At 48.4% G+C, this 25367-nt stretch overlaps 1 protein-coding gene across 4 annotated transcripts in view; it reads left to right on the top strand.

Moving 5' to 3' along the window:
• LOC132825028 (lysine-specific demethylase 7B-like) overlaps positions 1–25367 on the top strand; it is a 97362-nt gene that overhangs the window by 6749 nt on the left and 65246 nt on the right. For 3 of the 4 annotated variants that reach the window (XR_009645739.1, XM_060840031.1, XM_060840033.1), the window contains exons 2-7: positions 4678–4763; positions 10616–10733; positions 13627–13787; positions 15314–15455; positions 22264–22450; positions 23822–23984. Coding sequence is in view for 3 of the 4 variants with exons in the window: in XM_060840031.1 (XP_060696014.1) it covers positions 4678–4763; positions 10616–10733; positions 13627–13787; positions 15314–15455; positions 22264–22450; positions 23822–23984 (857 nt within the window). In the remaining variant the exon portion in view is untranslated. Of the gene's footprint in view, positions 1–4425; positions 4474–4677; positions 4764–10615; positions 10734–13626; positions 13788–15313; positions 15456–22263; positions 22451–23821; positions 23985–25367 lie in introns of those variants that run through there. The other variant, XM_060840032.1, reaches the window with a different exon arrangement.

Raw genomic sequence — 25367 nt, 5'->3', positions numbered from 1 at the left:
ATCTATCACCCCTCAATTTAAAGCTATGCTCAAAGCAGTTCAGACTCCTTCGAGCTGAAATTGAACCAGGGACTTAAGAATGACAGATTTGCGACACATTACATTGCTCCGCCCTACCAGCTGAGCCTTCGAAACAGAGCCCCTATTGGAAAAGGGTCGATTTGTTCAGCTGCCAAATCATTGTGTCTTCTGCTTAATGTTGAGTTGGAAATCTTTTTGGAGTTTCGATTATGCTGTTTGGGCATTTGAGCTGTAACGCATTGTGGATTCATGACAGCGAGTTATAAACTTTGCCACCACTGTTTGCATATAGTTTATTTTAACTTAATTCCAAAAAGGCCTGCTTTATTGTTTGTGCTTTCTCGATCTGAACTCCCAGCCAGCAGGATTTAGGTAGATAGAGTAAGCAGTGGTAATGTCACTGGACTAGTAGTCCAGAACCCCAGATCAATATGATATTAATATAACTAATGGCAGTTGGCAGACCTGGCAGATTCTGTGGGAAGAAAGAGTTAACTTGTCAGGTCTGTACTCTTTCTTCACAACTGATTAATCTGTTGTCCTTCTATGTTAAACTTTGATCAAATCACCTCATAACCATTTAAATTCTGGTCATACAAGTTTGCGTAATCTTACCTCAGAATTAACTCTTCAGTGAAGGTATTTTGGTACATCTACACTGAGCTCCTAACTTTTTCCTCAGGGTGTCGTGCCCAGGACTGCTCACTGACTCTCGGTGTGTACCTGAGCATGCTTTCCAGCCCCTTGTAATGCAGTCCTCGATGTCAAGGCCAGCAATCTGGAGCCATTTTGATTTTTTGTCCTTCTGCCCCTACTCACAGTATTTAAGTTGATCTATATGCACCATTCCCAAGTATCTTCTAAACCTTCACTGTTTCTAGCTTTAGAATTAAAAAACTCTCACTTCTCTGTGTTGAAAACCATTTGCCAACGTCCATTCACTTAATCCTTATCTTACGATTTAATGCTTCCATCTGCACAGTTTATAATACTGCTGATCTTTGCATTGTTGACAAACATTATGCAACTGATTGCAAATCATTGCGACCCCAACACTGATCCTTGTAGGGCACCACTTTTCACAGCATCAGTAAGAATATCTGTATTCTGTCTCTTAATTCTCGCCTGCTTTCCTAATTGGGTCAGATATTTGCCTTAAGTTTTGTGAGCCTTCACTGAGGTTTTTTTTTATTAAGATGCATTGTCCCTTACCTGCTGGAAGTTGATTTAGATGTCATCCATAGACGTTCCCTATTACTTCAAAGTTTGATCTGTTCATCAAAAAGAAACTTAGAAAATAGGAAGGATAGACCATTTGACCCTTTTATCCTGCTCTGCCGTGACTGATCAACCAGCTCAATACTTTTTCCCCATACCTCGTGATCCCTTTAGACCTTAGAACTATAATTATCTCCTTCTTGAAAACATTTAATAAGACCATAAGAAATGGAAACAGAAGTAGGCCATTAAGCCCTTCAAGTTTGCTTCACCATTCAATAGGACCGTGGCTGATCTGACATTCTTAACATGCACTTTTCTGCCTTTTTCCCTGGAAACCTTGGTTGCTCTACTCGTCAAGAATCTGTCTATCTCAGCATTACATTTGCACAAAGACTCTGCTCCTACAGTTCTATGAGACAAGGACCCAGAGACACTCAACACTCTGACAGAAGAAATTTCTATTATCCCAGTCTTAAATTGGCACCCTTTTATTCTGCGACCATAGTGCTAGACTGCTCCCCCGAGGAGAAACATCCTCTCAGCGTCTACCCTGTCAAGACCGTTAAAATTCTATATATTTAAATGAATTATCTTTCATTCTTCTAAACTCCAATGAGTTGAGTACCAATTTGTTTAGTTTTTGCTCATAAGACATTCTCTCCATACCAGGGATTGTCCTTGTGGTCCTTCTCTGAACTGTCTTCCAAGACACTATATCTTTCCTCTGATAAAGGGCTCACAGCACTCCAGATGTGGTCTCACCAGCACCTTCTACAGTTGCAGTAAGATTTCCCTACTCTTATACTCCAAACCAGGGGAAACATTCCTGAAGAAGGGCTTATGCCCGAAACGTCAATTCTCCTGCTCCGTGGATGCTGCCTGACCTGCTGCACTTTTCCAGCAACACATTTTCAGCTCTGGTCTCCAGTATCTGCAGTCCTCACTTTCTCCTGAAACATTCCGATAGCCTGTTTATCTGCTGCCCCATGTGCTAGCTGCTGTGTTTGATGTACAAGTACCCCCAAGTGCCTTTGTGTTGCAGCTTTTCTCCATTTAAATAATGCTGTTCTTTTGTTCTCCCTTCCAAAATAAATAACTTCACCTTTTCATACATTTTGCTCCATGTGCTGACATTAGTGGGCGGCACGGTGGCACAGTGGTTAGCACTGCCGCCTCACAGCGCCTGAGACCCGGGTTCAATTCCCGACTCAGGCGACAGACTGTGTGGAGTTTGCACGTTCTCCCCGTGTCTGCGTGGGTTTCCTCCGGGTGCTCCGGTTTTCTCCCTAAATGTGCAGATTAGATGAATTGGCCATGTTAAATTGCCCGTAGTGTTAGGTAAGGGGTAAATGTAGGGGTATGGGTGGGTTGCGCTTCGGCGGGTCGGTGTGGACTTGTTGGGCCGAAGGGCCTGTTTCCACACTGTAAGTCTAATCTAATCTAATCTAATTTTGCCTGCTTGGTTAGCCTATCTCTATGAACTGTTTGTATCCTTGTCAAAGCTTGCCTTTCCTTTTTAATATTTTGGCCTCATCTGCTTTCTGTGGTAGAAATTCCACAGATTTAGTACTCTCTGGGTAAAGAAATTTATCTTCATCTTAGCCCTAATTGGCCTACTGCAAATCCTTACATTGTAACTCCTTGTTCTGGACTCCTTGCCTTTGGGAATGCCCTTCCTGCGTTTACCCTGTCTGCTCTTGTTCAAATTTTATAGGTTTCTGAGGTTTCCCTCTCATTTTTCCAGTAACATAGTCCTAACTGATCCAGTTTATGCATTGGTCCTGGTAAATCTTTGTTGCACGCCCTCATTAGCCAGCATTAGCCTTCCACAGTTGCACCCAGTACTCCGACTGTGGTCACACTAAAGCCCTGTACAATGGAGCAAGCCACCCTGCTCCTGTGCTTGAATTCTTTTTCTACAAAAGCCAACATCCCATTTGCCTTCACCACCACCCTTAATGTCAGTGGCTGTTGTACAAGGCCACCCAGGTCCCGTTGCAGTTCCTCCTTTCCCAATATATCACCATTCGGATAATAATCTGGCTTCCCGATTTTGCTGCTGCAATGAATAACCTCTCTCTTTTATGCACATTGTTCTTCACTTGGAGTGCATTTGCCCACTTACTGAACTTGTCCAAATCACGTTGAAGCATCTCTGTATCCTTAAATATCTAGCTTTGTCATCTGCAAATTTAGAGATGTAATTAGTTTGCTCATCTAACTCATAGGTTTGTGTATTACATATAATAATACATTAGCAAACAGAATGCACAGCAGTGCTTTTCACTATCATGTGACAAGAATAATACCCACTCGTCACTAGCTGCCATCCAGGGTAAAGACCTGTTATTCTTACTCCTTGATTTCTGGCAGTCAGTTCTCTATCAGCACACTATCCCAAATCTGATGTATTTTCATTTTACATGCTAATATCTTACATAGAATGTCTTGAGGAAAATAAATGTGAAAGTCCAAGTAAACTGCATCACATATTCTTTGCAGTTCCTTGCTGGCTCTTTGTGGTTCGCTGACACTTTCAACCACGCAAGATAAATTCTCTTGACTTCTGAGAAACTGTAGTTAAGTTGATGGCTCTATAGTTTCCTGACCTGCATCTGTCACCTTTCTGAAATTGTAGAATTGTGATATTCAATCTTTGATGTCCAAATCTTAACAGTATAATCTACAGAGCCTTGAGTTAACTGTCAATCCTGTAATACCTAGTTGATCATAATATTGGGTCCACATCGTGTAATACTCATTTAGTTGCAATGCTGTTGTAATTACAGACTTGTTGTAATATTGTGTCCCAATCCTCTAATAGTACTGTGTCAAAATTCTGTACTACTAGGTTCATTATAATAATGTGCAAATCCTGTAGTTTTCTGTACTATCATGTGAATTGAAAGTAATGTTTTTGCTTTAAGTGATGAGTGGCTTATGTGTGACGCACAGTGCAGCAAGAAATTGTAAACCTCAGTTTTTATGTTTCTTGATAGTTACTACTCAATATGGAACCAAGTGTGATCTGGTCAAGATGACTGCAAAATGTGAGCTGGCTAAGACTATTGTATTTCCCATGAGGTGCCAAGATAGTGTTTCTGATTTTTTTTCTCTCCACAGTTGAATGGGTCCTGAACCATCTTCACAATCCCATCAATACCTAGCTGACACCTAATGGAAATGATGCCCAGGGGCTACCAGTTGATGACAGGAGCAGAACACTGGGGTGTAAGCAGCCCATTAGTGAAATTGATGGCCTCCCAATGCAATAATTAGAATTGATTGTTCAGGTCAATTCACTTGAAAGGGGGCTTGATGTGGGTACAGTGTTTCCTGACCCTGACATAGAATTGTGTCAAGATTTAGCATCCACTCACCCTTTATCCCCATGCCCCTTGTAATGTGTGGATTTTGTTTTGTTCTATTTTTCAGCTGTGTGAAAGTGGAGGAGCATCAAGCTGTCGACATTGACTTGTACCATTGTCCAAACTGTGCCATATTGCATGGAGCCTCCCTGAGTAAGTATAAACCTGGGAAAATTTGCAAGAAAGCATCCAAACTCCCTAGGATGTTTCCGACCGGACTGGGAACTCTTTGTCTTTTTCCACAAATGCCAGTTCTGTTAAGTTATTTTTGAGGCAAGCAAAGTTGAAATTGTTGGAGATACTCAGCAGGTCTGGCAGCATCTGTGAACCGCAGAATCCCTACAGTACAGAAACGGGCCATTTGGCTCAACAAGTCCACACTGATGTTCCAAAGGGTATCCCACCCAGACCCATCCCCCATCCTATCATCCTATATTTCCCAAGGCCGATGCACTTAACCTACATTCAGCACACTATGAAAACTTAAAACAAGACCCAAGTATAAACATGGATATGGGCAATTTAGCATGGCAAGTCCACTGAACTTGCATATCTTTGGACCGTGAGAGGAAACTGGAGCACCCGGAGGAAACCCACGCAGACATGGGGAGAATATGCAAGCTCCAGGCACAGTCGCCAGCGGCTGGAATCGAACCTGGGTCCCTGGAGCTGTGAGACAACAATGTTAACCACTGAGCCACTGTGCTGCCCTGCTCTGTGAAGAGAAAGAGAAAGCCCATTTTGAGACTTGGGCCTCTTCAGCTGAAGTTAGTCTTTAGAAACTTTTAGATTGCAGAATGCTAATTTTCATTCTTTCAAACCCACTCCGAGAATTTCTAGTTTTTTTTAGATGTTTTAACAAGTTTACAAAAGAAAACTTAAAACAAGACCCAAGTATAAACATTGATATACAGTTGAATCTTAAATAAATGATAACCAAAATCCATCAAACAAGAAAAAAAATACCAAGAGGAAAAAAAAAGACAAAAGTCAACTAACTACTCATCTAACTTGCAACTATCCAGAGTGTATCATTAAAATTCTTACATTTTTCAAGAGAAAAAAAAAATCCAACGGATAACACATAAATTGAGCAGTGATGTAAATGCTCGGAATGTGTTAACAGCAGATCACAACAAAACCCATATTTATCCAAGACATCCCGAGTATAGAGCATATAAAATTCACAAAAATAAAAGCTCTTTAGTACATTCAGATCAGTATAATAAAAAAAACTATTTCTAAATAGTAAAAAAAAAGTATAAAACGTATTTAAATGGAGATCTTCCCCCTTATTCCCAGGGGGCATCACTTCCTTTCCAAAAGACCCCATCATAACCTCTCCCAACCAGTGCCCCACCCTTGACCCAGGCACCCCACGATAGGATAAAGAAAATTCAAGTATACAACTGAACCAGAACTAACAGTGAGTACCGTTCTTCACCCCCCCCCACCCCACAACACCTGGATATATTTGGTAATGTTAACTCCATATATGAACACATATGACTATAAAATTACAGTCTCAGCAAATAATAATTAAATATATTAATACAAAATAACAGGAAAAACAACCCCGCTCCCAAGGACAAAGATAAAATAAAATAAGGTAGCCACCTCCCCCCCCCCCCCCCCCCCCCCCCCACCATCTACATTAACTAAACCCCTTGCCTATGGGGGAAGGAAATTGCTAAGTAAAGGATGAATAAATGAACCCTCCTTCTCACACACACCCCCCCCCCCCCCCCCCCAGAGATAATATTAAAGAGTAAGATAATGAAAGGAAAAGAAAAGGGGGGATAAACCGGGGTGGGGGTAGGGCAAATCAACATCAATTACCTCTTATAATTTGTCTAAGAGAGTCCAAAAGTTCCTTGGGCTTCTACGGTGATCCGAAGTTATACACAGACCCTTCATGGCTAAAGCGTAGTATAGCTGGGTAGTGCAAGGTGTATTGAATGTTTAAATCCCTTCAACGCTTCTTTGCTTCATCAAACGCCATCCTCTTTCGGACCAAAGCTGGGGAAAAGTCCTGAAATAACATCATCATGGCTTGGGGATCTTTCTCAAGATTTCTGGAGGCTTCCAAGAGCATCTGCTTCAGGACCGGGCAGGGGCGCTGGTTTGAGCCGGGCCCACGTATTGCAACCCGGTAGGTCCATTCTACCCTTACCTGGCCTGATCCAGCCTCCAGATTCAATAACTGCGGAAGTCACTGTTCAAGGAACCTTGTAAGCTGGCCACCTCCTTCCAGTTTGAGAAGGTGCAGCAAACAAATATTTTTTTGACGACCTCGATTCTCGATGTCATCAATGTGGTTCTCTAAGGTCCGGACTTGCTGCTCAAGAGTCCGGACCCGATCCACGGCCGATTCTGCAACGGCCTCGGAGGTGGTGGCCTTTAGTTCCGCCCCTCCGACTCGGCATTCAATTTCTTTGATGTCTTCGCTTTTGTAGCGCGGCCGAGAATAAATTCCACAGATTTCAGGACTCTTTGAAAGCATTGATCTTTATGTTGAGTTTGGAGATTATTTCCGCGAGGCTCGCCACCGTAGGTAAGTCCCTGGGGCAGCTGCGGACGCCTCTGCTGCAGCTGGAGAGGGTAGGGGAGGGGCTCCTGCCTGCTGAGAACTGCAGGCTCCTTTCTCCCTAGTCATTTTTACAGGAGACTGAACTCTATAAATTTAGTACTAAACCACTAATTACATTAAGTAAAAACTATTTTTAATTGATTTGGTGAGTGTGGTGGGGGAGAGTGGCCCACTTTGCCTAGGTCTTAGCAGTTTAATGTGGATAAATATATGGTTATCCACTTTGGTGGCAAGAACAGGAAGGCAGATTACTACCTAAATGGAATCAATTTAGGTAAAGGGGCAGTACAGAGAGATCTGGGTGTTCTTGTACACCAGTCAATGAAGGTAAGCATGCAGATACAGCAGGTAGTGAAGAAGGCTAATCGCATACTGGCCTTCATAACAAGAGGGATTGAGTATGGGAGCAAAGAGGTTCTTCTGCAGCTGTTCAGGGCCCTGGTGAGACCACACCTGGAGTACTGTGTGCAGTTCTGGTCTCCAAATTTGAGGAAAGACAATCTGGCTACTGAGGGAGTGCAGCGTAGGTTCACGAGGTCAATTCCTGGAATGGCGGGATTACCTTGCGCTGAAAGTCTGGAGCGACTGGGCTTGTATACCCTTGAGTTTAGAAGACTGAGAGGGGATCTGATTGAGACATATAAGATTATTAAAGGACTGGACAATATGAAGGCAGGAAACATGTTTCCACTGATGGGTGAGTGCTGAACCAGAGGACACAGCTTACAAATACAGGGTAGACCATTTAGGACAGATGAGGAGAAACTTCTTCACCCAGAGAGTGGTGGCTGTGTGGAATGCTCTGGATTCATTTAAGAAAGAGTTGGATAGAGCTGTCCAGGATAGTGGAATCAAGGGTTATGGAGATAAGGCAGGAACAGGATACTGATTAAGGATGATCAGCCATGATCATATTGAATGGTGGTGCAGGCTCGAAGGGCAGAATGGCCTACTCCTGCCCTATTGTCTATTGTCTTGGGAGGAGCACTATAGACTCAGACTTGCTGGTTCGCTGCCATCTTGGATCTCTATTTTCTAGTTTTAAAAAGATTTTGCAGAATGCACTGGCACCCTAAACAAGCCAGCACCTTACAGTGGGCCTTGTCGTTTGAGTGTTGAGCCACTACCAGTTCCTGGGTCTTGTAGATGAGCTACAGGCAAAAGTAGCATTTGGTGATAATAGCTCATTAGTAAGGCATGGGAGATTAGAAGTTTCTTGTAGCTTGGCAGCTAAAAGGGACTTTGCATAGAAAAGAACCAAAATGTGTAGATTTATACTAATATTGGTGTTCAGTCAAGAGAGCTGTGGGGCACCTTGATCTCTGGATAGTGGCAATATTATGGATTGTCTTTGAAATAGGAAATTTTATGTACCAATTGGGAAAGCATGATGATTCTTTGGAGAGTGGAAGAGGAGGTTTGGCACCAAGTCACCAAATGTGTGAATGCTCCTAGCATTTATTTGAGGATCTGGCAGTATGAAACACATTGAAGATGACTCTTTTTGAAGTATTTTCTTGGGGAGAAAGATCCATGCTCTAATTTCTCCACTGCATGCACTCATGCACCCCCAAACCTTGGAACCATTCAACTTTTGGGCCATTGACACAAGGAAGGTCCCTGAGTAATAACAGTCGTGGTGTTAAAACTCAGATGTGTATTGATGCTCTGCAATCTGCTGTGATCAATGACAGAAATCACAAATAAATGCACCCCAAATTCTCCTTCCCTCTCACACCACAACATTTGTGTTGGGCCAGAGTGATAACTAGTTGTCCATGGCTCTGGTGCTGACGACGTTTGGCAGCTGGAGGTTCTGTGCACTGCTAATTCTGCAGCTCACAATGCTGATGGATGTTGTGGTAAAAATTACTGTTCCAGAAACACATTTTGATCTTGCTTTGTATTGGTTGGAAGCTACTTCTCTGCTTCGTGTTACTTCAATCATTTGAGCTTAATTGGAGAATGAATAACTGAGGTGAGGTGTGAAATCTGGATTTTACACAGATGGCACACATGGGAATGTTTCTCATATTGTACCCTTTCAAGCACCCTTTGTGACTCATGATTATTTGAGGTGATATGTGACAGATTAAAATCGAAGGTTATTGAAAGGGAAGAATGCTTAGATTTTATTTTTGAGATTTGAGAAAACACATTCAGCTTGGGCAACAGAGTTGACCAATACCAAATGATAGAATTGACTGCGAAGCCTATAATGGAGTTCACAAAAAAAAACAAAAGAACTGTTAATGCTGAAAATCAGGAACAAAAACTGAAATGGCTGGAAAAAACTCAGCTGGCATCATGTGTGAAAAGAACATTCTGAAGAAGGTTTACTGGACCTGAAACATTAACTCTGATTTCTCTCCACAAATGCTACTAGACCTGCTGAGTTTTTCCAGCAATTTCTGTTTTTGTGATAGTGAAATTTGTCATTTAAAACCTCCTGAGACCATGTTGCAAATGAATATACCAAGATATATCTCAGAATGATTGACAGTAGTCACTGTTCATTAAATATCATAATTTAAGGGCTGCTTTTTCCCTAGGAAGAGGAGTTGGTTCGTAAGGGTAAATTGCAGACTGAAGTTTATATTGAATTATGAATTGTGAATAGTTCTGGAAGACGGAGTAACTATGGGCAAGTTTAAAAACCTGAGAAAAGGTGACCTCCTCATTGGAGGGATGTTGGAGGAGGGAATCATTGGGTGTTGTTGATTGCTAGAAGTTAATAATTGACTGAATAAAGACAAATCTAAGGGTCCGTACTCTGATGTGGTAAAGTCCAGCCATCCCAACTGGATGTTAGGCACCCTGCTGCATTTTGGGGATGGATTTATTTTAGCAATTGGGCAGATTCTTAGTACATTGTTTAGATGCCACAGAATTCTGTTTTTTTTTAAAACACCTTGCTCTAATTTTGGGAACTCAATAGCTGTAATTCCTCAATGGACTTTCATTCTGCTGATCTGAATTATTACTGACAACATTTACTGAATCCATTTATTAGACTGTTCAGCAGGGAACTGGTCACTGGGGATCAATGGGAACTGTCCCAGATAAAATGTTAATTTTGCCCTGTGTTCAAAGCATACAGTGTGACATCTGGTCTAAGTGTGTCCATTGTACAGTTCTTGAACAGCATTGTGAATGCAAATACTTGAAAGAACTAAACTGGCTAAACTCCACTCTTGTTGAGTAGATGCTGCTAAATTCTAGATTGAATATTTGTTGAGTATTTCCACCGATGGATTGTTATTCATTCTGGAATGCAAGAGTAAGTTCTGAGTTTTTGTAGTTTGTCTTGATTTGGATTCAGCTGATATGAATCTTGTTGCTGACCGGGAATGATTTCCTGTGGATATTTTGAGTTGACTTCATCTGCTGTTTTGTTTTGTTTTTTATATCACAGTGAAGAAACGAAACAACTGGCACCGACATGACTACACTGAGACTGCAGACCCTGTTAAAAAGATACAGGCAGGGACGCCGGTTTTCATCAGGGAGCTCCGAGCACGACATTTTCCAAGGTATAGGCAACTGTTTGGTGTTGTTCTAATCCCCCTTGGTCCATCCCGTATTTCCACTATCAACCTGCTCCCCTGCCCCCCATTCTTTCCACCCTTGTGATAGTGAACTATTAATGTCACTGGACTCTCAATCCAATGGATCAGGCTAGTATTCTGGCCACTATGAAACTTACATTCGGTAAAAGAAAACTGATATGTAAAAAGTTGGTCTAATGCATCTGTGGTGTTGTCTTGTCAATTGTAAACCACTGTCAATTGTTGTAAGAATTCATTTGATTCATGAATCCTCTTTTTAGGGAGGGAAATCTGCCATCCTTACCTGGTCTGGTTGACATGTGACTCCAAACCCACAGCAATGTGGCTGTCAAGTGACTAGGAAGGTTGATGGACCGGGGGGTGGCTGTAGCCTATGTGGCTTTTGGTAAGGCCTTTGATAAGGTTCCACATGTAGGCTGCTCTGGAAGGTTCAATCCCAAGGAATCCAGGGGAAGCTGGCAAATTGGATACACAGTTGGCTTGATGGTAGGAAGCAGAGGGTAAGAGTGGAAGAATGCTTGTCAGACTGGAGGCCTGTGAGTAGTTGAGTGCCTTAGGGTCGGTGCTGAGCCAATTGCTGTTTGTTATCTATATCAATGATTTGGTTGAGAATGTACAAAGCACAATTAGGAAGTTTGCAGATGACACTAAAATAGGTGATATCGTGGACAGTGAGGAAGGTTATCAGAAATTGCAGCAGAACCTTGATCAGCTGGGGTAGTGGGCTGAAAAATGGCAAATGGAGTTTAATATAGATAAGTGTGAGGTCTTGCAATTTGAAAAGTCGAATCAAGGTAGGAGTTTCATGGTGAGTGGTAGGGCCTTAAGGAGTGTAGTGCAACAGAGGGATCTTGCAGTTCAGGTTCACGGTTCGCTGAAAGGGGAGTCACAGGTAGCCAAGGCGGTGAAAAAGGCTTTTGGCACACTGGCCTTCTATACTCAACGCCCTGATTGATGAAGTTGGGAAATTGTGTTGCAGTTGGAACAGGATGTTGGTGAGGCCACACTTGGAGTATTGTTCAGTTTTGGTCACCCTGCTATAGGAAAGTTGTTGCAGAAGAAATTTATAAAAATGTAGCCAGGACTCTAGTCTGAATTATAGAGAGAGAGCTTGGAGAAGCTGGGACTTTTTTTTTTCTTCAGAACATAGGAGACTGAGGGGAGAATCTTAGAAGTCTATAAGATGACGAGAGTTATGGATGGGGTGAATGCACTCAGTCATTTTCCCAGAGTTGGGGAATCGAGGACTAGAGGGTGTCCGTTTAAGGTTAGAGGGGTAAGAATTAAAGAGAACCTGAGGGGCAACTTTTTATAGAAGGTAGTACCCATGTGGAATGAGCTGCCAGCGGAAGTGGTTGAGGCAGGTTCATTAATAACATTTAACAGGCTTTTGGACAAATAAATGGAAAGGAAAGGTTTAGAAGGATATTGGCCAAGTGCAGGGAAATGGGGTTAGCATGGATGGACATTTTGGCCGGTGTGGACCAGTTTGGGCGGAAGGGCCGGTTTCCGTGCTGTAGGACTCTGACTCTATACCCTCTGGGCAATTAGCAAGAGCAATAGATTCTGACTGAACTAGCATTGCCTACATCCCTGAACGAAAAATGTCAGAAGTAATTATCAGATGTGTTGATAATTTCTCATTCCTTGTCACGGCAAGGACGATCTTGAGCTTGGGCTTGAAACCATACCTTGTACTGGAGCTGATAGACGAGGGAGCAGGATTTTTAACAATCAAAAAGAATCCTTGTATTTGAAAGGGAGTTTTGAACATTTGTGAGGGGCAGAGAAAGAAAGACTTGTTTTTAGACGCCACTTTTAGTAGTCATTAGATTTCACAAAACATACATTTTTTAAAGTACATTTTGAAGCTTCTAGTTTCATTTTAACAATATCTAAGTTCTATGCTACCATGCATTGATTTTTATACCAGGGTTTTAATGTTTGGAAATTCTCCAGGAGGGAAGGAGTTCAAGCAAAGAAATGGTGAGGAAATTGGATGAAAATAAGAGGTGCATAAAGTAGGAATGATTGAAACAAGCACTGAAAGTACTGGAGAAACTCTGAACTGACAGCATCTGTGCAGACTGAAACAGTTAATATTTTGAGCGTAGTTTGACTCTGCTTGTTTCAGATTTCCAGCGTCTCTGATATTTTGCCTTTTGTAGAAGTAGCTGAACCTGATTTTTTTTTTCTTTTGGAGTGTGAAAGGGAGAGGTTTGAAATTTGTTTGGGGGTTCAGTAGGTTCTTAAAAGGGGGAAAGTTGTCAGGTGAGGGATGATTCAGCAGACAAGTTTTAAAATAATTGTTTAGAAATGGCAAAGGCATTGATGAGGGCTTCAGCATCCAGACTGAGGGAGATGAAGTTGACAAAATTGTGACAGTGGCCTAAGTGATTTGATTTGGTTATGAGGCTTATAACTGCAAGTTGTGACACATGGGGATCCAGAATTGGCCTGGTCTGATTTTGTATTCATTGCTAGTGGGGAGAACTTTGCTTTCAACTGGATGCAAGTATAAAAATTGGCTGTAGATGCAATTTACCAATTCCAGTCTTTGAACACTATACCATGGATCCGAAAGAAGACATTTTACCAGCTGTCAATCCTTTGCTAATAAGATTGTAACTCATCAGTGGGGTGCAGAAGTCTGCCTATCTGTATTTGTCTTTGGTCAATACCTGCACTGAAACTTTATAATGGAGACCTTGTGAAGTCACAGTTCATCATCAGAATTGCATGACTGCAGTGTCTGTATTTGTAGTGTGGTGTTTCCTGTTGTCCTACAGTAGTTGCAACATGTTCATCTACTGGTGTCAATGAGCTCCATTTATTTTCATCTGTTCGTTCCTAACAGTGCCAGTGAAATCCTCATCAAGCTGCACGGTACCCAGCTGACGCACAAATACCTAGAAAAGCATGGGTTTGAATTTCCCATCATGGTGTCTAAAATAGATGGACTTGGAATTTCTCTCCCATCAAGCACCTTTTCTGTCAGGGATGTGCAAGAGTATGTGGGTAAGTGATGACTGCACCCAGTGTTAACACACGATACAGCCACAAGCAAAGTTTGCCAGTGCTGCATGTTTGCAGTGTAGCTCCCCTGTCCTGAATATTGGAGGGTGGGGGTGGGGAATAGATGGAACGTCACAGCATGTTCTATCTAGTGCAGTGGAGACCAACCAATGCAAAGTTTTTCCCCTTCAAATGCTTGTCTAGTTCTCATTTGGAAGCTTTTACTCAAACTGCTTCCTTTTTCATTCCAGATTGTCATAGCTCACTGGGTAATGAAACAAAATTTCAATTCTCCTCTGGTTCTTTTGCCAATCACCTTAAATCTGAGTCCTCTAGTTCTAACCTTTCGCCACTGCAACCAATTTCTTCTCTTTTTAGACTATCATAACCCATCATAATATGAAATACTTCTACTGTATTAAATTGCCCCTTAACCATTCTCTTCTCCAGGCAGAACTACCCTGTTTCTCTCAGCATCTCTAGTACCGATCATATAATCCATACTGTGTGGAAACAGGCCATTTGGCTCAATAGGTCCATACTGACCCTCCAAACAGCAGCCCACCCAGACCCATTTTCATAACCATTTGCTCTACATTTACCCAGACCAATGCACCCCTGAACACTATGGGCAATTTAGCATGGCCAGTTCACCTAACCTGCGCATCTTTGGATTGTGTGAGGAATCCAGAGCACCTGGAGGAAACCCACGCAAGTATGGGGAGAATGTGCAAACTCAACACACAGTCGCCTGAGGCTGGAATCAAACTGGAATCCCTGGTACTGTGAGGCAGCGGTGCTAACCACTGAGCCCCAGGATACCGTTCCAATAAACGTACTCTGTACCCTTTGCGACATTTTTGTGTGGTTTCCAGAATTGAATGCATAGTTTCAACTGAGATCTATTCAGTGATTTGTAAGTTTCCTCATTCAGCCTGTCCTTCAGTACTGTTTATTAACCTAATGATTCCAATGTTCTTATTTTAATCAGTCTTCTCAACTTGTGCTGCAACCTCCCTTTTTTCATAGAAAAGGATTGTGAACACTCTTTTTCTGGATCCCTCGTTTCCTGCACCCTCTTTAACCTTTTATTTCCTGGTTTTTGAGATTAGTTTTCGACCTCTCCTAATTATTGTTGACCATATTTCAGTCCCTGAAATATTATCTAAGCTTGGTGTATCTAGTTCTTCTCAGTCTTCCACTACACAAATTATATATTGATCACATTCTACCCTCCAACGAGCCAGCAGGCAACTTTGTGATCCAAGACCTTCAGCTTCCAACTCCTATCCGTCATTTACCCGAATTCTCAGGGCCACGTGTTCAGCCTCTTTCCCAATTCACTGATCAGTGTTTAATCACTTCCTCCCAATTCCTGTCATCAAACCCATGAATATTTTGTTGTACTACATGTACAATGTAGGCTGTTTATTTGAGCTGTTTCACAGCTGTAGTTGGGTGAAGGGTTATCCTTGTCTAAGTAACGTGGCTTCCAGATATATCTGAATATGAATTTTTAATCTCTCAAGGTGGTGAGAAGGTGATCGATGTGATCGATGTGGCTCGGCAAGCTGATTGTAAGATGAAACTGCAGGAGTTTGTAGACTATTACACTGCTCTCCATCGAACCAAAGTATTAAATGTCATTAGCTTGGAATTTTCTGATACAAAGTAAGTTGCTTGTGGCTGGATATTTGGAAATGTAGCTGTGCACAGTGTTGGCATTTGCAATACAAAGTAGCTTTAACTGTTTGTAGCATTGGCACAGAAAACATACACATGGGTCTTTATAAAAAGAAACTTTGACATTCTTGGGCCATCCGAAAGGGCTCAAGGGTGTTCTGAAATTCAGGCAATAAGATCCTACACACAGCACTGAGATCTTAGATTCATTGAATCCTTCCAGGGTGGCACCGGCCATTTGGCCCATTTGAGTCGACACCAACCCTCAGAAGTGTGGAGGATGAGGAGGGGGTGTACATGCACAAGGAGGGGGAGAAGAGAGGGGTTGTGTGTGCGTGTGAGGTAGGGGAGAGGGCGAGGGATAGGTGTTTGCTCAAGATTGGGGAGAAGAGGTGATGTGTGTGTGTGGCTGGCGAGGGGGACAGAGGGGAAGAGGAGGGGAGTGAGTGGGTGTGCGTGGTGTGCGCGCGAGGTGGTTGTGTGCCGGTGTGCATGCGCGAGTGAGGGGGGACCGTGTGGACATTTACGCGTGGGCATTTGCGTGAGGGGGGGCGAGCACGGAGGAGGCAATGGGGCTGGCAGAAGAGAGGGCACGCGTGCACTAGGATGGTGAGGGATTGTATGGAGCGGTGGGAGGGGTAGAGGAGTGGCATGAGGTGGTTGTGAGAGGAAGGCAGGAATTTGTGCATTCGCGTGAGATGGTGGGGAGGGGTAAGGGGGAGAAAAGATGTGGAGCACCATGCATGTGAGCGTGAGGTGGGGGCGAATGTGTGAGGAGAGAGGGAGGAAGGTGTGTGTGCGCACGAGGGAGAGGAGAGCGGGAGGAAAGCGTGCATGTGTGAGGTGGGGGTAAGGATGAGAGGAGAGAGGGAGAAAGGATTAGGAAGAAGAGGCGAGGGGGTGAAGATGCATGTGCACGAGGTGAGAAATAGGTGGAGGAGTGGAGAAAGATGCACGCATGAGCTGGGTTGGGGGTTGGAGAAGTAGGAGTGGAGTGGGGAGGAAGGTGCACAAGCAAGATGGGGAAGAGGCAGAAGCGTGAAGTGGGAGGAGTGGGGAGGTGATAGGAGAGGTGGTGGGAGGGGAGGGGGTGCCAGTGTATGTGCACACAAGGTTGGGGGAGAGGGAGAGCAAGGTGAGCGTGGGAGCTGGTGGAGGACGAGGTGGGGGGGGGGGGGGAAGGGGAAGGAAGGTGCGTGCATGATCGGGAGGAGGAGAGGGGAGCAAGGTGCCTGTGTGAGGTGGGAGGGAGGAGGAAGATGTGGGCGCAAGATGATGGGGAGGGAGATGTAGAAGAGATGTGAAGGGGAGGAATGTGCAAGGTGGGGGACGGGATGTTGGAAGGCATGCATGCGCATGAGGTGTGGGAGAGGACAGGAGAGGGGGAAGAAGCTGCACGTGTGCATGAGGTGGAGTACTGGTGAGGTAGGAAGGTGCACGTGTGCCTGAGGTTGGGGAGTGGAGAGGAGAGGCGGGAGGAAGACGAGCAAATCGGCAGAGAGAATATGAGGGGGAAGCATATGCGAGGTGGGGTGGGGGGGGGAGATATGCGCTCAAGATAGAGAGAAGATGTGAAGGGGGAGGAAGGGGTGTGAGGTGGGGAAGAAGAGAGGGGAAGGGAGGAAGGAGCACATGCGTGGGAGGATGGGGGAGGAAGTGTGAGGTGGACTTGCATGCTGAGTGGGGTTGCAGGAGAGGAGAGGGGGAGGAAGTTGTATGTGCGGGGTGACAGGAGGAAGATGAGGAATGGGGAGGAAGATGCACATGTGAGGTGAGGAGAGTGGAGGAAGGTATACATGAGCTGTCGTATGAAATGATGGAGAGGGGAGAGGATGCATGGAGGTGGAGGAGGAAGACAGGAGAGGGTGAGGAAAGATGCGTGTATAAGGTGATGGTGGAGGGGAGGAAGGTGTGCATGTGAGGTGGGCAGGGAAGAGGAGGAGAGGGGACAGAAGATGTGTGTGTGAAGTGCGGGGGAAGGAAGATGTGTGTGTGTGAGATGGGGTGGAGGAGGAGATGGGTGAAATGTGCATGTGTGAGGTGGTGGGGAAGAGGAGGGAAGAGAGTAAGGGAGAGGAGGTGAGGGGAAGAAGATATGTGCACGCATGCGCTTGAGGTGGGGGTGGGAAGAGAAGAGAGCTATGGAGAAGGGTATCACATGAGGTTGGGGGACAAGAGGAGAGGGAAAAGAGATGTGCGTGTGCAATGTTGGGGGGAAGAGGAGAGGGAGAGGAGGTGCACACGTGGGGGGGGGTGAGAGAGGGAGAGGAGGTGTGCGCACAGTGTGGGGAGAGGGGGAGGAGGTGCGTGCCCAAGATGGTGGGGAGGGAGGAGGTGCATGCCCAGGGAGAGGGGAGGGAGAGGAGGTGCGTGTCCAAGGGGAGGAGGGCGAGAAGGTGCGTGCCCAAGGTGGCGGGGAGGGGGAGGAGGTGCGAGCCCAGGGGAGGAGGTGCGAGCCCAGGGGAGGGGGAGGGGGAGGGGGAGGAGGTGCGAGCCCAGGGGAGAGGGGGAGGGAGGGGGAGGAGGTGCGAGCCCAGGGGAGAGGGGGAGGGAGGGGGAGGAGGTGCGAGCCCGGGGGAGGGAGGTGCGAGCCCAGGGGAGAGGGGGAGGGAGGGGGAGGAGGTGCGAGCCCGGGGGAGGGAGGGGGAGGAGGAGGAGGTGCAAGCCCAGGGGAGAGGGGGAGGGAGGGGGAGGAGGTGCGAGCCCGGGGGAGAGGGGGAGGAGGTGCGAGCCCGGGGGAGAGGGGGAGGAGGTGCGAGCCCGGGGGAGAGGGGGAGGAGGTGCGAGCCCGGGGGAGAGGGGGAGGAGGTGCGAGCCCGGGGGAGAGGGGGAGGAGGTGCGAGCCCGGGGGAAGAGGGGGAGGAGGTGCGAGCCCAGGGTAGGGGGAGGGGGAGGAGGTGCGAGCCCAGGGGAGGGGGAGGGGGAGGAGGAGGAGGTGCGAGCCCAGGGTAGGGGGAGGGGGAGGAGGTGCGAGCCCAGGGGAGGGGGAGGGGGAGGGGGAGGAGGTGCGAGCCCAGGGGAGGGGGAGGGGGAGGAGGAGGAGGTGCGAGCCCAGGGGAGGGGGAGGAGGAGGAGGAGGAGGTGCGAGCCCAGGGGAGGGGGAGGGGGAGGAGGAGGAGGTGCGAGCCCAGGGGAGGGGGAGGGGGAGGAGGAGGAGGTGCGAGCCCAGGGGAGGGGGAGGGGGAGGAGGAGGAGGAGGAGGTGCGAGCCCAGGGGAGGGGGAGGGGGAGGGGGAGGAGGAGGAGGTGCGAGCCCAGGGGAGGGGGAGGGGGAGGAGGAGGAGGAGGAGGTGCGAGCCCAGGGGAGGGGGAGGGGGAGGAGGAGGAGGTGCGAGCCCAGGGGAGGGGGAGGAGGAGGAGGTGCGAGCCCAGGGTAGGGGGAGGGGGAGGAGGTGCGAGCCCAGGGGAGGGGGAGGGGGAGGGAGGAGGAGGAGGAGGAGGAGGTGCGAGCCCAGGGGAGGGGGAGGGGGAGGAGGAGGAGGTGCGAGCCCAGGGGAGGGGGAGGAGGAGGAGGAGGAGGAGGTGCGAGCCCAGGGGAGGGGGAGGAGGAGGAGGAGGAGGTGCGAGCCCAGGGGAGGGGGAGGGGGAGGAGGTGCGAGCCCAGGGGAGGAGGAGGGGGAGGAGGTGCGAGCCCAGGGGAGGAGGAGGAGGAGGAGGTGCGAGCCCAGGGTAGGGGGAGGGGGAGGAGGTGCGAGCCCAGGGGAGGGGGAGGGGGAGGGGGAGGGGGAGGAGGAGGAGGTGCGAGCCCAGGGGAGGGGGAGGAGGAGGAGGTGCGAGCCCAGGGGAGGGGGAGGGGGAGGAGGAGGAGGAGGAGGTGCGAGCCCAGGGGAGGGGGAGGAGGAGGAGGAGGAGGTGCGAGCCCAGGGTAGGGGGAGGGGGAGGAGGTGCGAGCCCAGGGGAGGGGGAGGGGGAGGGGGAGGGGAGGAGGAGGAGGTGCGAGCCCAGGGGAGGGGGAGGGGGAGGGGGAGGAGGAGGAGGTGCGAGCCCAGGGGGAGGGGGAGGAGGAGGAGGAGGTGCGAGCCCAGGGGAGAGGGGGAGGGAGGGGGAGGAGGTGCGAGCCCAGGGTAGGGGGAGGGGGAGGAGGTGCGAGCCCAGGGTAGGGGGAGGGGGAGGAGGTGCGAGCCCAGGGGAGGGGGAGGGGGAGGAGGAGGAGGTGCGAGCCCAGGGGAGGGGGAGGGGGAGGAGGAGGAGGTGCGAGCCCAGGGGAGGGGGAGGGGGAGGAGGAGGAGGTGCGAGCCCAGGGGAGGGGGAGGTGCGAGCCCAGGGGAGGGGGGAGGAGGGAGGAGGAGGAGGAGGTGCCAGCCCAGGGGAGAGGGGGAGGGAGGGGGAAGAGGAGGAGGTGCCAGCCCAGGGGAGAGGGGGAGGGAGGGGGAGGAGGAGGAGGTGCGAGCCCAGGGGAGAGGGGGAGGGAGGGGGAGGAGGTGCGAGCCCAGGGGAGAGGGGGAGGGAGGGGGAGGAGGTGCGAGCCCGGGGGAGGGAGGTGCGAGCCCAGGGGAGAGGGGGAGGGAGGGGGAGGAGGTGCGAGCCCGGGGGAGGGAGGGGGAGGAGGAGGAGGTGCGAGCCCAGGGGAGAGGGGGAGGGAGGGGGAGGAGGTGCGAGCCCGGGGGAGAGGGGGAGGAGGTGCGAGCCCAGGGGAGAGGGGGAGGGAGGGGGAGGAGGTGCGAGCCCAGGGTAGGGGGAGGGGGAGGAGGTGCGTGCCCAGGCAGGGGGGGGAGGGGGGGGAGGGGGAGGAGGTGCGTGCCCAGGCAGGGGGGGGGGGGGGGAGGAGGTGCGTGCCCAGGCAGGGGGGGGAGGGGGAGGAGGTGCGAGCCCGGGGGAGAGGGGGAGGAGGTGCGAGCCCGGGGGAGAGGGAGAGGGGGAGGAGGTGCGAGCCCAGGGGAGAGGGGGAGGAGGTGCGAGCCCAGGGGAGGAGGTGCGAGCCCAGGGGAGGGGGAGGAGGAGGAGGTGCGCGCTCGGGGGAGGGGGAGGGGGAGGAGGTGCGCGCTCGGGGGAGGGGGAGGAGGTGCGCGCTCGGGGAAGGGGGAGGGGGAGGAGGTGCGCGCTCGGGGGAGGGGGTGCGCGCTCGGGGGAGGGGGAGGAGGTGCGTGCCCAGGGAGTGGGGAAGAGGGGGAGGAGGTGCGTGCCCAGGAAGGGGGGAGGAGGTTTGTGCGTGAGGTGTGAGGGAGAGGACGTGCGTGCCCAATGTTCGGGGAGAGGGGGGAAGGTGGTGCATGCCTAAGGTAGGGGGAGTGTTGGTGGGTGGAGAGGACAGGGTGTGGGTGCAAGTTGGGGTGTGGAGAGGAGAGGGGGTTGTTCACGTGAGGTGTTGGATTTGGTGAGGTGATGGGGGTGATTGGAGAGGATGTGGGTGTGGCGGGTGGCAAGGGGACGGGCAAGGACAGAGAGGAGAGTGGGTGTGCAACTGGTTGGGGCACGGTATGCAGGGTGGAGGAGGAGGTGGGGAAGGAGGGGGTTTGCCTGCGTGTGAGAGTGGGTAGGGAGGGAAAGACGGGGTGCTTGTGCACGGTTTTGGGGTGGGGAGGAGAGTGGGAATAGGAGAGAGGAGGTGGCATGCATGAGGTGAGTATGTGGGCGTGGGGGGAGAAGAGCAGAGGGAACCGCACATGAGGTGGGCGAGTCCTTGGGAAGTGGTGATTTGTTGAGACAGAAATGGAGGGGAGAGGAGAGGAGGGAGACATGTTCGAGAGGTTGGCAGGGTGGGGGAAGGAGGGGAGAGGTGAGGGGTCCCGTGCACAAGAGGCAGTAGAGGAGGGGTTGTGTGTGAGATGGAGGGGTTTGAAAGGGAAGGGATGCATGAAAGGTGTGAGGGAAGAGGCAAGGAGATCTGTGTGAGGTGGGGAGAAATGTACAGGGTGTGCACGTGAGGTGGGTGAGAGAGAATGATGTGGGTCTGAGAGAGAGTCTGAGAGAGAGTCTGAGAGGGTGAGAGAGAAATGAGGGGCTGTGAGAGGGACGGGGCAAAGGTCTGAGAGGGGTTCAGAGAGCATGAGGAGAGGCTGAGGGAAAGAGTGATGCGGGGAGAGATAGTGAAGAGGTGCACAAGAGACAGCGAGGTGTGAAAGAGCTGCCATTTCTGTGGCTAACTGTCTCCTGCCTCACTTGCTCTCGCCCTCGACGATACTCTATCTCGCCCTCACTAGCTCCACCTTGCCCTCAATGTGTCATGGTCAGGTGCTCATCCAGATGGGATATTTTATCTGGATTTGTGGCAGTCTGTAAATTTTTCACTCTGCAATGTGTGCTTTGGTTCTGCACAGTTTTCCTGCCTGGAAATGAGTTGGGGTCTGGTGTGATCATAGATCCTTGGTGTCTTCCTCAGGTCTGGGGAGGTGACTGTTTCAGGATGAGAGAGGATGGCACTGGGTGATAGGGAGGGGTATTCCAGAGTGGGCATGGGAAAGAAGTCTTCAGTGTCTCTGGCCTATGAAGGCCCTTGACCTTTTCCTGAAGCTGGCCCAGCTGCACCTCAGCTCTTAGGAATGATTCATGAACTGCCTTCCTCCTGTCGTCGGATTGACTCCCTTCCCCTTGGCTTGCCTCCAGACAATCCTGATTTGATGGGTGGAGGCATTTGGAGTCCCAGTCCTCTGCTACTCCACTTTAGGTGTGACTTTACTTCTCCTGTCATTGATGTAAGGGATATAGTGTGAAAGGTAATCCTGTTAGGATTGAATCTCTAGCTGTCGAGGTTAGACACTGATTGTTAGTAACTGATGCTGATATCTTTTGCGGTAGACTGATTGATTCGATGTCTGCTCCATGCATCAAGCCGCTGTTTTGTTTTTGTTTGTGTACAGGATGTCGGAGCTGGTGGAAGTTCCTGATATTGTTCAGAAGCTCTCCTGGGTAGAGAATTACTGGCCAGAGGATTCCTTTTTTCCCAAACCGTGCGTTCAGAAGTACTGCTTGATGGGAATGGAGGATAGTTATACTGACTTCCACATTGACTTTGGGGGGACCTCTGTCTGGTATCATGTACTGTGGGTAAGTAGCTCCAGCAGCAAATTTGGCTTATGGTAGAAGGCAAAAAGAACCCCTTTCTCCACATCCCCCATTTCACTTTAAAACTATGTCGTTAGCACTTCCATGGATTGGCACACAGCAAGTCAGCCTATTTAGGGATCGGTTTCAGAGAGGGAGAGTTTCCACAAGCTCCTTTGGGGGAGGAGACAGAGACAGAGACAGCCCATTCAAATGAGAGGAGAGAGAGTCAGTGAACACCTTTGCTGGAGAGGTTGGGCAATGTTGACAAGAGTTGGGGATAGTCCCAAGAGTCAACATTTACAGATGGAGAAGGAGTGAAAAAGACAGCAAGACTTAGAGAGACGGCGGGAGAGAAGGAAAGAATTTTCAGGGAAGGGTGGATTAGAGTGTTAGCCACTTAGAATAAAGGAGGCAGAGAGAGAAAATTAGCATTTTGGGTCAAGCGTGGGTTGGTGGAGGGAGTGAAAGAAAAAGTAAGAGATTTAGGGTGGGAAGAGTCGAGAAGGTAAAGGGTAGAGAGAGTTAACACCTTCGGGAGCCAGGGAGAGAGAAAGAGATGGTCAGCGTCCTGAAGGGTAGGCAATGAGTGTAGTCAGATGGGGCGGTTCCCTTTTATGTGACGTGATGCATGTTCTGATTTGGTAATCCCAATGTATTTCAGATAATCTTACAGCATCAAGCAATGCTCAAGTTCTCCAGATGGAGGAGCTTGGCTGTCCATCTCTTGCTTCCAGCAGTCTGAGGAGGCCTGGGCTCCCTGTCACTCCAGACCTGTGGAAAAGGAAGGCTCCTAAATCTGGAGTCCTGTCTAGTTCTTGGCACATTGACTGCTGAACATTTAAAAATCTTTGATAAATTCTGAAAGTTAAAATTTATTCCAGTGCAGCGTGGTTCCCTAATTGGACACAGTTGCCTAGGTGTAGAGATGAATCATGGGAGACTGGCTGGAGAGTGAGTGTGTTTGGATAACAGCCTCAAAGGTTGACGTGGTTTCCAGGGTCCAGGTGCTATCACCTCTGCCCACATCCTGGTCCACAACAAGCCCTCCCACAGCTAACCTTCAGTACATTGCATTCTTCCAGCCAGGTACCGCTTTGCTATTGCCACCACACACTCAAGTCTCTGATTTGAAACCTAGAATATATTAAAAGCACTGGTAAAAAATGTGTTGTGAAAAATGTAAGCAAAGCCTATTTGATTTGGAGCACTGGGAACAACAATGCATTGGCACCATGCTTTGGGTGGTGGCACATAGCGGCTCAGGGCACAGTGATCTTGAAACAAAATTTGGGAGTCTGAGTGATCTTTCTTTCACCTGTTGACCCAGTGGTTGACATTAAATCAGTTCTTGTTTTTTTCTCTCTCTTGCAGGGGGAAAAGCTGTTTTACTTGATAAAGCCAACTGATGCCAATCTTGCACTATATGAAAGTTGGAGTGGTTCTGTTAACCAGAGTGAAACGTTCTTTGGAGACCAGGTGGACAAATGCTATAAGTGCATCCTACAGCAGGGACAGACACTCTTCATTCCCACAGGTATGCTGAGAAACTGATGACAGCAGGGGTATTTCATCCTCCCCATGGGTGGAACACCAAGTTCTCTCTGATCACCAGGGCAAAACCAGAAATAACATGGGCAGAAGTGCGCAATGCATCAATGTTCACATTGGATTGGTGCTACCGTTGTAACAGATGGAAAGAGGACTGGCCTTTCTTTCTATTCTCTCTGTTTTGTCTTTCCTTTTGTTTGAACTGTGCTGTCCTGACCAAGGTTTAGCTGCTTTTGCCCATGTGTCTGCACATACATGTGCCTGTGTGACCGTACACCTGTATACCTACCAGCATGGTTTTGTGTGTGTATTGACTTTTTCAGAGTAACATTACATGTTTAAGCCTTGGCTATGTGGTAAATCTACACTCCCTCAGTCAGTCCACGCTCCACTCCTGGGACTTTGTTGTCTTTCAGTTGAGATTTTAAACTGAGGTTTGATTTGTCCTCTTGGCTGACACCTTGGGAAGCGAAGCATGTTTTTTTTTGTGTCCTGATTAATACTGATTTTAAGAGACAAAATGTTTATGGCTTGTTTTATTTCTGTTTGTGGGATCTCGCTCTTTGAAAATAGGCTTCTTTGTGTAACACCAGTGTGTCATGTCTGAAGTATTTCATTAGTGTGTCATGTTTTGGGATTTTCTGAAACTCTAGAAGGTGTTAAATAGACTTTATCACCAGTTTTCAGGTTTGCTTCTGAGTACATGGCATATTACCTGATACTGCCTGGACAACAATTGGACTCTGTTTACTTAGCGCTTCTGAGTCCAGAAGTAAAAATTCTCAACTGTGCCAAACCAGATGGCCAGCAGGTATTTTAGGCTGGTAAATGAGGCTGTGGGCATATTATTGAAGACAGATTGGCCATTTGCCAGTCGAGAATGGCTGTGATGAACTTCAAAGTGACAAATGATTCACAAGCTTATCCAATTCACAGTCACTTCTTCCATTTTTTTCATTCACTTGTGGAACTTCGGGGTTGCTGGCTGGCCATCCTTTATTGCCTGCCCCTAAATTGCTCTTGAGTTGATGGTAGTTGCCGCCTTGAACTATTGCAGTCCATGTGCTTTGGGTTGACCTACAATTCCTTTTAACGAGGGAATTCCATAATTTTGACTCAGTGACCGTGAAGCTATGGCAATATATTTCTCAGTCAGGATGGTGAGAGACTTGAAGAGGAACTTGCAGGTGGTGGTGTCCCTATGTTTCTGCTGTCCCTGTCCTTCTAGATGGACATGGTTGTGGGTTTGGAGTGTGGATGTTTTGGTGAATGCCCGCTGTGTATGTTGTAATGTGGGCATTGCTGCTACTGAGTGTTGGTATGGAGGGGATGGATGTTTGTGGATGTGGATGTGCTTCTTCCTGGATGA

Source organism: Hemiscyllium ocellatum, chromosome 19 (assembly GCF_020745735.1).
Source record: "Hemiscyllium ocellatum isolate sHemOce1 chromosome 19, sHemOce1.pat.X.cur, whole genome shotgun sequence".
Taxonomy (NCBI): domain Eukaryota; kingdom Metazoa; phylum Chordata; class Chondrichthyes; order Orectolobiformes; family Hemiscylliidae; genus Hemiscyllium; species Hemiscyllium ocellatum.
Note: the sequence above shows the minus strand (reverse complement) of the source record. Positions and strands in the feature narration are given on the sequence as shown.